General features: G+C 41.2%; 1 protein-coding gene across 3 annotated transcripts in view; it reads left to right on the top strand.

Annotated features, from left to right (window-relative positions):
* Igf2bp3 (insulin-like growth factor 2 mRNA binding protein 3) overlaps positions 1–12,241 on the top strand; it is a 129,523-nt gene that overhangs the window by 46,615 nt on the left and 70,667 nt on the right. For all 3 annotated transcript variants that reach the window (XM_013510584.1, XM_005377396.2, XM_013510585.1), the window contains one exon: positions 6,464–6,512. In XM_013510584.1, the coding sequence (XP_013366038.1) occupies positions 6,464–6,512 (49 nt within the window). The remainder of the gene's footprint in view (positions 1–6,463; positions 6,513–12,241) is intronic.

Raw genomic sequence — 12,241 nt, 5'->3', positions numbered from 1 at the left:
TTTTTTTTTTTTTTCTTTTTTGTTTATGAGACTGCTGCACTATGCGATTCAGGCTGGCCTTGAACTCATTTTGTAGCCCAGGCTGGACTCAACTCACAGCAATCCTCTTGCCTCAGCCACCTGGGATTGCAGGCATGCGCCACCACGCCTGCCCTTCTCTTGGCTCTTTATCCTGTAATGAAACCTAGTTTTGTGACTAACTTACTGACTTTTCTTAGTAATAATTCCAGCACAGTATAGATTCTTTCTGTGGTGCTAAGGATTGAACCCAGGCCTTGTGTGTGCCAGATGAGTACTCTGTCACTGCGCCATGCTTAGCCTCACAGTGGGCACTTCTTAAAGGATGTTATCTGTTAGTCTGAGATCTTAAATTTTACCTCATTTTTCCTAAGTGTGGCAGTTATTTTTCTTCCTTTATAAGCTGTAAGAAAATCATTAGAAATGTTAATAGTTTCCTAAGCGTGGGACACTGAACTTTGTGTCTTTCTTCCCCCTCTATGTACTGTAACAAATTTTAATTACCAGTTGAGTATTCATCAGGTGCCAAGTACTAGTCCAGACCCAAAATGCAGTGATGAGAAGAAAGCCTAGTCTCTGTTGTCACAAAATGTATGTTCTGTTTACTACTACTTATGTGCGTTACAGGAGGATTTTGCTGGTAGTTAAGTTGAAATTCAGTAACTTACTATAGTAGGTGCAATCTATTAAAACATGAATATTTCTCTCTTTAGAGTTTATTGGTATTGTTTTGTTTTCTTGAGCTAGGGAATCGTCATGTAGTTCAAGCTGGCCTTGTACTCATGCTGCCCAGCCTGGTGTTTGCACTCCTTTCTGCCTCAGCCTCCCAAGTGCTGGGATTACAGATTACAGGTGTGCACCGCCACGCCTGGCTGTGGCTGTTTTCTTAACTCATGAATTCTAAGAATCAAACCTAAATCAAATGAAATTCTAAAAGCTTGAGTGGTAGATATTCAAAGAAGTAGTGGTTAATTGCATACAGCCAACTTGATAAGTACAGCTGAGGAACGTGGGGTTCTCTCCATAGCAGAAGTTGGGGTTTCCGCACTGCCTGGCTCCACTTCATGCCTTTTGTTGCTTCTGTTTCCTGTTGAACTTTCTGGCTCTTTTTCAAGAGTGGAGCAAAGTCTTAGGAACAAGAGGGAAAACTGTTGATTCCTGGGTAAATGGGAAAGAACAATTCTGGAGTCAGAACACTTAATTATAATGGAAATAATTCTGATGTTTATCTAAAAAGAGACTTGAGTAATTCAGATATGGAAACTAGACAACTGTTTAAGATATATGAGTATTCTGGATTAACTTCCAGTAAGTAAATGAATGTTGATGTGCATTTCGAAGAACAGTTAGAAGGTCCTTGGGAAACATGGCTAATAGATTACTTTTTGGGGGGTTTGGTTTGGTTTGGAGGCAGAGTCTTGCTATATAGTGAAGGCTGGTCTTGAACTTGCTTATGTAGCCCAGGCTCGAACTCACAGCAATCTTCCTGCTTCTGCCTCTTGAGTGCTAAGGTTACAGGTATGCATCACCATACTGGCTAGATTACTAGTAATTTTCAAAAAATACTATTCTATTTAAAAGATTTCTTGGAAATTCTGTGCAGTGGATATTTGTTTTTATAATATGAATTATCATCTGCTAATTGACTTGAATTGTGTATACTTACATGTGTACCTTTTGGGGAAAAAATTTTGGTAGCACAAATGCACTTCAAAAATTAGTTCCATGGGGATGAATACTTAGTCTCTTAACACCGCTGCTAGTCTTTAGTGTGTCAGGTACTAAGTTTTGAAGTAGATTATTATTTGCATATGTGTAGCAAGTAATTCTTACTCCTTAGTTACCGAGGGTAAATATTTACGTAGTGTGAATAACTTCTGTGATAGCTAAAGCAATGTGTAGCAGCATGTTAAAACATTTTTTGTTAAGGGTATTACTCATGGTTTTGGTACTGGGGATTGAACGTAGGCAGGACCTTCATACTGAGCTATATCCCTAGGTGTTCATTCATTTCGTCTGTTCGTTTGTTCATTTGTTCATTCATTGAGACAGGGTCTTACCAAGTGGCTGAGTTGCCTAGGCTGGGCTGAAACTTGCAATTCTCCTGCTTCAGCCTACCAGAGTGCTGGGATTACAGGTGGGGGCCACATACCTAGCTTCAGTGATGTATTTTTAAACATTCATTCCCTTGGTTTGTTTGTTTGCTTGCTTGAAGGCTTTATTATGCTGTCTAGGCTAGACTTTACTCCTTTTAATTGGCTCATGTGATTATTTTCCACCTCAGTCTTCCAAGTAGTTGGGGCTACTGGTGTTTGACATTGTACTTGAGCTTTTTTCTTAAAAAACCTTTTCTAGAAAAATAGTACCTGCTCTGTGGTATTAATGCTTATGAGGGGCTGGGGATTTAGCTCAGCGGCAAAAGCGCCTGCCTGGCAAGCGCAAGGTCGTGAGTTCGGTTCCCGGTACCGGAGAAAAACCAAAAAAAAAAAAATGCTTATGAGCACGAGTTACTTTTTTTTTTAAATAAAGGAAGATGGGGCCGGAGATATAGCTCGGTGGCACAAGTGCCTGCCTGGCAAGTGCAAGGTCCTGAGTTCCATTTCCGGTACAAATACATACATACATACATACAGTTTATTCATTTTTTTTAAATAAATGCCTCCCACATGCCAGATACTGTAGTTTTTATTTATTTTTATTTTAAAGAGTAAAAGAAGGACAACATAGCAATAGGGACATTCACTGAATTATAGACAGAATGGTAGGACATTATCAATGGTTGTTATTTTACCTGTTGGTATCTTCAAGATAGTTTCTCAAGAAAACAAATAGACAAGTAATAATGAGTTACAGACAAAAATGGCAGGAAATTATCAATGGTTGTTATGCTGTAGCTTGGATTCTCCAGAGTGGTCTCTAGGGAAAACAAATAGAGCTATACATGAATGATCAGTCAAATAATCATTGACTATTCTCAGTGGTTGTTGTTGAAAACACATAGTAACAAACATACATACATTTATGAAATAGCATAGGGACAATACAAACATTACAGAGTTATGGATAGATTGGTAGGAAATCATCAATGGCTGCTGCAATACATGTTGGCATCCTCAAAGTGGCTTCTCAGGAAAACGAAGATAATGCAAGAAAGATCCAACAAGTAGTTACAGCCCAAGGGTTGCGAAAAATAGCGGATTACCTCCTCATCAGTGACTCCCCTCACTGAGGAGTGACATCACTGAGGAGTCACATCAGTGACTCCCCTCACTGAGGAGCTGGAAGGAAGGCCAGGGCTGAAAAGAAGGACCGAGAGACCAGCACCACTGTCCAGCAATGGGCGGTCCACTTTTTCCCTTTTACTCATGATTTCGCAGGGCTTCTTCTTGGAGACAGCGGTCTGGCCAGAGGGAGAAGGCAGAGTATGCCCTGGGCCCCTTCATTCCTGCCAGACCAGCTGGTAGGAGGGGTCTGAGCCCTGGGGGGACACCCGCTCCAGAGGGCAGCCCGACCTCCAGTGGCCAGCCCGACCTCCAGTGGCCAGCCCCACAGTCAGGGTATGGCCCAGGGGGCCTTCCAGGGCAGTCCCTCTGGAGATGGCCCGGCCCCGACAGTGGCAGCGGACGGATGCAGTTGATGAGCCACCCCCCCTGGGGGGTCCCCGAGAACCAGACCCAGGGTCTGCCTCTCCCAGTGCTGCAACAAAGGCAGCCATCCCCTCTCAGTCTCTCTGCCCTCTCCCTTTGGCCTCCCCCTCACCATGGCCACAATACATTGAGGAGGCAGCTCCCACCAACATCTCGGGCGAGCCATCCGGGGCAAAAGCCATCTCTACAGCCCCCTTCCACTATCTGGGGCTGACTGAGCAACAAACCCATCCTCAAGAATAGTTTGTCCCTCTACTGAACTGAGATCCAGGGAAGTATGCTTTATGAATGCCTCTTGTCTAAGAAAGCAGAGGGGTGTTCTCTCCGGCCTCCCAGCGCACTGGGACCCCGCAGCCACTAAGTGTCCTCTGCAACCGTCAACACAGGCGGCAGGAACATGTGGATGAAGTCCTCGGCCCGCTAGTCAGTCCCAGCACTATCAGGTGCGAAGTGTCCCAGGCAGGTGACCTAGACATGTACCTTCTCCATGAAGGCGGTTCTTCAAAATCTGAATATTGGGCACCCATGTAATCCATGAAGTCTCGGTGCAGACCTCTGCGGAGCTCCACTCGCTCCTCCACCGCAGCCTACACGGTTAGGGGAAGAGTGGCCTCCAGGGGGTCTCCCCGGGTATTGCGCAAGGTCCTCCTGGTTTCCAGCTCCGGAATGGCTCTCTCGTCCTCAGTCAGCTGGACCTCTGAGTCATCGGGCGTCGGTACTCATGTTCTCTGAGTCCTTGTTCATCAGCTGCTCCTCCCCTGACTCCGGACCTTTCTGGCTCTCAAGGGCAGGGCCAAGAGCGACCCGCCGTGTGGCATGTTTTCCCAGAGGTTTCTCCATGTCGGGATGGTTCATGCACGTCTCCGGGCGGGCCTGTTGTGTCGGTGCTTCTCTGTGGCATGGCGGTTCTCGACCATGCAGCTGCAGCCGGCCGGCGCACCTCTCTGCGCTGCTTCCCGGGCACCTGCTGCTTGCCTTTCCGGGCGCCTGCAAGGCGGGAATACAGCTTATTCAAAAAAGGAGGGGAAAGGGGAAGACAGACAGCTAGAAAGAATAGGGGGCCCCAGAAAGGCGGGTACACCATGAGTTAGTTTTAAACAAATCCCAAATTAGCACTTCATCTGGAAATTCTAGGAAAGTAGTGTTTTGAAATTTTCTTTTACATTGACATTCTTGTATTCTGTACCCTGATTATTTGCTTTCTTTTATTCTGTTGTAGAAGTAAATAGTGCTTCTCCCTTTGCCCCTCCACTTTGTGATTGCGACAGGGTACAGTACACCTGAATTTGGTGCATCTTTGTTTTCTTTGGAATTCTTGGCTGAATAGGCAGCAGCTGTGGCAATCATTTTCTGGCTTTGAGAAAAGGGAAGAGACAAAGGACTAATCTGTGAATCTAGTCTAAACTGGTGTTTTGTGCCTAGAAGGAGCTCACTGTAGTTCTAATGTTGTAAAAAAATTTAAGTATTTCACCTGAGATATCAAACTCAATTAAGAGGGTAGTTAGTAGGAGGAACCTATAGTACAGTCTGTTTTTCTTCCTCCCTCCCTCCATCCCTCCCTTCCTTGTACTGGGAATTGAACTCAGGACCTTCTTGCCTGCCAGGCAGGAGCTTGTGCTGCTGAGCTATATCCCTGGCCCTTCCTCCCTTTCTTTACACACACACACCCTCCTACACACATGTGTGGAATGGAGGCATTTGAATTAAGTTGGGGATCCCCCCACCCCCACCCCTGTAATGGGGATTGAAATGGAAGCCAGGGCCTTCACACTGAACTACAACCCAATTCTTTTTAAAAGGTTTTTTTATTTTGAGACAAAGTCTTACAAAGTCACTAAGTTGGCCAGGTCTACTGGAGTTAAAGTTGTGATCCCTGTGCTAGCTGGGATTCTTAATGCCTTCTGTACTATGGACTCCTTTGGCTGTCTTGAAATTATGGGCCTCTTCCTTTTTTTTGGTGTGGGGTATCAAACTCGGGACCCCATGCTTGGCAGGTAGGCGCTGTGCCGCTGAGCTACATCCCTGGCCCCTGGACCCCTCTTCTTAAATGTTTTTAAATACATTTTTAAAAAAAATACATAAAATATATAGGATTATCAAGGAAACATTTCAAAATACTTAGCAAATGTAAAACTTGTAGTAATATATGCTTCTTAACACAAGAAGTTCTAGCAATGTATTTAAATTTCACAGCAATAAGTGTAGATGATATTTAAAGATCTGCAACAATGTAATGTGGCATAAAAGATACCTGATTTACATCGATGTCAGAACTACAAGTACTGTTCCTCTATGGTTTATTGCCTCTACTCATAATTGAAGAGAGCATGAAATTTCAGTCAGGGGACAGTGAGAATATGTGAATCTCACCTCTTTTCTCGATTCTGAGTTCTCTGAATTCAATTCATGGCCCCCTTGGCTGTGATCTCAGAGTTGAAACATCTGGACTAAGGAAGGCTTGATGTCCTGGGAGGCTTAAATGTGAAGAAAAAGGGTTTCAGCTCTGAATATAGTTATCAGATGAAATGTTTTTAAAACATTTTATGTGCCAGTTTTAGTGACTTTTAAAATATGTCATAACAATCCAACAATGCCAGACCTCCAAATGGTCTCAATATGCATGCTGTGATTAACTTTCTCCTTTTTTTTCCTTCTTGGACTTTATTTTATTTTTATATATTGTATAGCTAATATAAAATTAATATTTTAAGTAATTTCTAAACTTCCTTGTTGAGTATTAAGACCTTGTACTGTTGTATGTTGTTTTTCTTTAAATATATTTTTAAATTCTTTCACAGGATTCGGAAACTTCAGATACGAAATATCCCGCCACACTTACAATGGGAGGTAAGAATTACTTTATTTAAGATTATGATCTAAGGATCTAAACCCATTATTAATTTTTCTAAGGAGTTTTGCCTTCCCTCCAGCCTTAGGTGTGGTAGAACACAAAATCCTTCTCTTATGGTCTGTGTCTTGATGTGTGACCTTTTCTTTGTAAGCATATGGAATATCTTTAAAAACTCTGCTCTCTGAACTATTAAAAAAAAGTTGGAGTTTTGTATAACTGGATTATCTTCCTCCTGCAGTTCTATCCAGACAGGATCTTGCTTCATACGGGTTTTTCTAGTGGGTTTGCCAATTACTATGTATTTAAATACGAAATTCTTTATTTGGCAATTTTAAAAAAGATAAATACTAGCTACTTATATTTTATTTTTTTCACACTGTGTTTTATTCTTTGAAGAGTGGTTCTAAAGTGTTACATTAAGGCAGACAAATAAAATTTAAAATAAACAGTTTTACAAGGGTAAATTATAAGGCATGTAATGATGGTTCATTCTGAGGAATCTTGATCTCCGAGCTTGTGATGGCAGCATTTGGCAGTAGCACTAGGTTTTCCAAGGAGCCAGGTGTCATTTATCTCTGGTCTGTGCAGACGTCTGTTAGCTGCCTTCTGCTGCTGTTCCGTGATCTTGGAGTCCCTCTGCTTTCCCTGAGAGGTAGTCATGCTATCCTCTTTTTCCCTTGCTATTTTCCTGGGTTTTCGTCATATTGTTCTGGAGGACAAGTTCTGGTAATTTCCACCAGCCATGCCAAGTACTCTGCCAGAGCCTAGAAGAGACAGAAGAGCATAGCAGAGCTGGTGCTACCCCTGGAGCTGAAATAGGTGGCACCACGCCTCCATTGCTGCTGTGTTTTACTTAAAAGTGTTATCCTGCTTCCTTTGGCTCAGATGGTGGTATTATAACAATTATGCATAAACACAAACTAGGTAGCACAATTGTATCGCTGATTCCAGCAATTTCCAAGGCATAATGGTGTCTCTGTGAGAAATTGAGACACCAGTAGTCAAAGAGATCTGAGAAACTGTTGACTCTTCCTGATAGAATTTAAAAATTCTTTTAAAAATGACTTGGAAAAGTTGTGTAGGGGAACTGCGCAGCTTTATGTGTTTCTAATATAAAATCAAGAGTAACTAGTCCTGTTTCCGATTAGTCTTTAAAAGTGACATTGGATGGGTCACTAAGCCAGAACCCTTATCAAAGTGCAAAGTGTGGTTAAAAAGTTTCTTTGGTGGTGAGTTGAAGGATGCTGGTCTGAATTTTGATTGCCATTGTTTCCTTGGTATGCAATCATTTGTGCTCAGAATATTTTACATACACAGATTTTTCTTCAAAGCAGTGTTATTACATTTAATCTTTGTAACAAGTTGATTGTTTGGTATACACAAAGTACTTTCAAGTTATATAATGTATTAAAATACATTGTAGATGGAAACAGAATTTATTTCTTGTTGTTGGTTTTTTTTTTTTGTTTTTGTAGATGGAAACAGTGACTCAAGATTAAACTCTATATGTCTTTTTTTTTTTGGCACTAGGCAGTGAACCAAGTGCATTTACACTGAGCTACACCTCAGCCTTTTAAATATTATTTTGAGACAGAGTCTTACTAAGTTGATAAGTTGCCCAGGCTGTGCTTGAACTTGGAGTTCTCCTGTCTCAGCCTCCCAGAGTGCTAGAATTATGGGTATGCATTACCATGCCTGGCTAGAGATTTCTTTTAGTTCATTCATAATACCAATTTAGATTGTGGTAGCATCTCAAATTTTTAGTTTATTGCATTTTTCCACCCATTCTGGCTAAAGTCTAACTTAAAAAACAAAGTTTTATTTGCTGTACCTGATGTTTTTCCTTTGTAATTCATTTTACCCTTCCCATGGTCCTTTGGGGCATTGCCAAGATGGTCAAATGTAGACACACAAGATTAAAATTGTTATTCACGTGGGAGAAGCTTAGAACTAGACTTTGGAACTTCTCACCGTTGACCCTTTTAAAATATTACTGATTATTTCATATATTGATCAACACAAGCAAATTTGCTGAGGGTTTGTTAGGAGTGAGATGAGCTCCTTGTGTTGAAGACTTGGGAGTGTTGTGTTCATCTTGGGAGAAGGGTCACTTTGTGTGTCCTCGCTATGCTGGCTGTCTTATGCCAGTGGCTTATGTAGACCGTGATACGTTAGCACTGTTGCAGTGGAAGGATTAGGCTTCGCACCCATGATTAATCTGAGGATCACTGAAAATGAAACAACCAGACTTCCTGTGCTTCCTGATTTGATGCAGTGGGAAAGACATAGTGCCACAGACAAAATATTTTTGTCTGAAAACGGCTTGAGTGGGTTGTTTCAGACTGAGGGGCAAAATGAAATGATGCCCCAAAGAAACAAGGCCTGAATATGGGACAAATGATTCTGTTTTGCTGCACAAGCAGTGGCATGAAACAAAGAAGAGTAAACTTACAGGATAACTTAGGAGGATAAACAGGCACACTGCATAGTCAGCTGATCTTATGTCATTTATATGTCTATAGTTTTCCCTCTTTTCTAGGTTATTGAGAAGCAAACCTCAGGCCTTCTCTCAATTCATCATTACGTGCTGAAGTACATATCTCTAAAAGTAAACTCTGTCTTAGTTAGCTAGGGCTGCTTAACAAAATAGCATAAACTGTGCAGTTTAAACACAGAAATTCACTGTCTAGCAGTTCAGGAGCCTGGAAGTCCTAGATGCCACGATGTTGGCAGGGTTGCTGCTGCCTGAGGACCAAGGGAGGAGGAGATGTTTGTTTTGCGGTACAGAGGATTAAGTCAGGGCTTTCATGCTGAGCTTCAATCCTAGCCCTTTTTAAAATTTTACAAAATACAGTATTGCTCGGTCATTTACTTGTGGTACTGGGGAATGAATTGAACTACACTGAACTACATCCTTAGCCCTTTTAAAAATTTTTAAATTTCAATACAGAGTCTTGCTAAATTGCCAAGGCTGGGTTTGAGCTTGTGATTCTTCTGCTTTGTCTTCCTAGAGTTCTGGGATTAAGGCATGCATCGCCATGCCTGGCAATGATCATTGCTTAGATTTCAGTATTGTCTGGTTGAGGATGGTGATGTTATAGCTCTCCCATTTCTTCATTTGTCAGTTAGAATGCTTTTGTAAAGAGTAAGTTGTCCTCTATAGTTACTTGATTACCTAAATATCAATAGTTTATATCTAAAAGTGGCAGAACCATTGCTTGTTCACGTTATACCCCCAGCCCATTTATTTAGTATCTTTTATACATACGGATGTCTTGGCATCCTGCAAGGATGACCAGTGAGTTTTCAAATGTATAGGCACAAACTCATAAGTTTACCATATTTGGGTTTCATTATTTGCATCATTCTTGTGTGTGCTTTCAGTATGGGTGTCACTCAGCACATTTTTGAAAGAATACGTGGTCGGATAAGTTGAATTAGAACCATATGTGTTACCTAGATGGGGAACGGGTAGCTTAGAAGAAGTTGTTCATAAACCAAGTAGATTACCAGAGAGCTCGAGCTAAAGGAAGAGGCAAAAAGAAATGAACTGTGGGGTGAAACTGAAGTCAGGAATAAGGTTAAGAGTCTGACTGTGCCCTGCACAGTGCTTTGGATTCTTTCTGCCCTTTTCTTTCCTCTACCGTACTCTTTCCCTTCATTTTTTTTTTTTAATTTTTTTTTTTTTTCTTTTTTTTTTTTTGGTGCCTGGAATCGAACTCAGGACCTTGTGCCACTGAGCTATATCCCCAGCCCTGCTTTTGTTTTTAAATACAGAAGTGTGTCTATACAAAATTACTAATCCATGGTTGAGTTTTCATTTCGTGTGTGTTACTGGGGATTGAACCAAGGGTCTTCACACTGAACTACATCTCCAGCCTTCCTTAAATTTTGAGACAAAATTGGCTGTGTCACTGTGTTTCCCAGGCTGGACTGGAATTTGGCATTCTCCTGCCTCAGCCTCCCAGAATGCTGAGTTTCACAGTCTTGTGCTACCATGCCCGACAAGTATTAAGTTCTTATAAACCTAGTTAAGTAGAGAGCACTTGGACTGAATCAAATGTGAACTTGGGTCTAATTAACACCGTGATAGAAAGAATAGAGGATCAGAGTAAGTAGATTTAAATCTTGATGAAAATCAAAATGGGGTTTGAGAATTAGCTTATGGGGCATCTGTGCATTTAGCTCTTTGTAAAAACAGATGATCTATTAGAGAAAAATGAGGTGACTATTTCAAAATGTTGAGAGGCAATTTATTTACATAAAACTGTTGCAGAACAAATGTAACATAGTAGATTTTGGAGAGCAAAAAAGTCAAAGCACTGATTAATGTTGATAGTGGTCTTGTAGGTAACTTTTTTTTTTTTGGTGCTCAGGATAGAACTCAGGGCCTTGTTAAGCACAGGCCCTGAACTACATCCCCAGCCTTGGTGACCATTTCATACCTTATGCCAAGGATTCTATGTTCTTACCATCAGAGATCTTTTTGTTTCTTTATAAATGGAACTTAAATACTTTGAGTAGAAGCTCAGATTGGCTATATTTTAAGAGTAAATGTGAAACTCATTTGGTAGGGAACCAAAATATGGGTGAATTTTTTTTGTTGTTGTTGTTTGTTTGTTTTTCCAGTACCGGGAATTGAACTCACGACCTTGTGCTTGCCAGGCAGGCCCTATGCCACTGAGCTAAATCCCCAGCCCCTTTTTTTTTTTTTTTTTTAAATATGGGTGAATTACTGAACTGAAGGAGAAAAGAGGGAGGTAGATCTCATTTAAAAAAATTATTCAAGATTCATGATCAGGAACATTTACTTTGTCAGTTGCAGATAAACTATGTGGAGCCCACCTCAGCTTCCTTCAAGATGAATGACTCTGGAAGTCTGATGGAGGTGGCTCACCATCATGGTGTTTCTGGAAATGAGACTTCAGGACAGACAGCTCAGCAGGCAGCTGACTTGGGGCAGCCCTGAAGGAAGATATTGGTCTCGCTGGCTCTATTTATAACTCTGTTGTTTTTGATGGCTTTGTGCCCACTGTCTTATACTAAAATAGAGAACTGATTTGTGCGAAATGAGCATACATTAAACCCATCTATTTTTTAGGCATACAATTTTAACACATATATTTGTAAAACACCGCAGTCAGGATCTAGGCCAGCTCCATCACACACAAAAAAACTCCTCATGATACCTGTTGTGGTCCTGTTCTTCTCCCTCCCCCCCCACGCCTAATCCCTGGCAACCTCTGATCTTTTGTATTTATATTTAGCTTTATAAGGAGTCTCCCAAAGGCTGGGATGACAGGTATGCACCACCATGCCTGGCTTAAATATTTGTCGAGCCTTGCCAAGGATTTAGCCATTTTTTTATCCCTCCCCAAAAAACTGTAGCATTTGATTTCATTGATTTTTCTTTTTCTTTTAAGAAGTATATACTTTTAGTTTTCAGGTGCATTTTTTGTGTTAGTGAACGTATCTTACATATTTATAGTTTTTTTTTTTTGTTTTTTTTGGTGGTATTGAAATCTGAAGCACATGCCTCTGATCACAGCTTTTGGGAGGCTGAGGCAGGATTGCAAGTTCCAAGGCCAGTGTGGGCTGCACAACGAGACCTAGGCTCCACTTCTCCAATCTGTTAATACATCTTTCTTTCTTTTTTTTTTTTTTTTGTTTTTTTGTTTTTTTTTCTCCGGTACCGGGAACCGAACTCATGACCTTGCGCTTGCCA

This window comes from Chinchilla lanigera, unplaced genomic scaffold, assembly GCF_000276665.1.
Source record: "Chinchilla lanigera isolate Chin_1 unplaced genomic scaffold, ChiLan1.0 scaffold00009, whole genome shotgun sequence".
Taxonomy (NCBI): domain Eukaryota; kingdom Metazoa; phylum Chordata; class Mammalia; order Rodentia; family Chinchillidae; genus Chinchilla; species Chinchilla lanigera.
The sequence above is the reverse complement of the archived record's forward strand: the minus strand, read 5'-3'. Positions and strand labels throughout refer to the sequence as shown.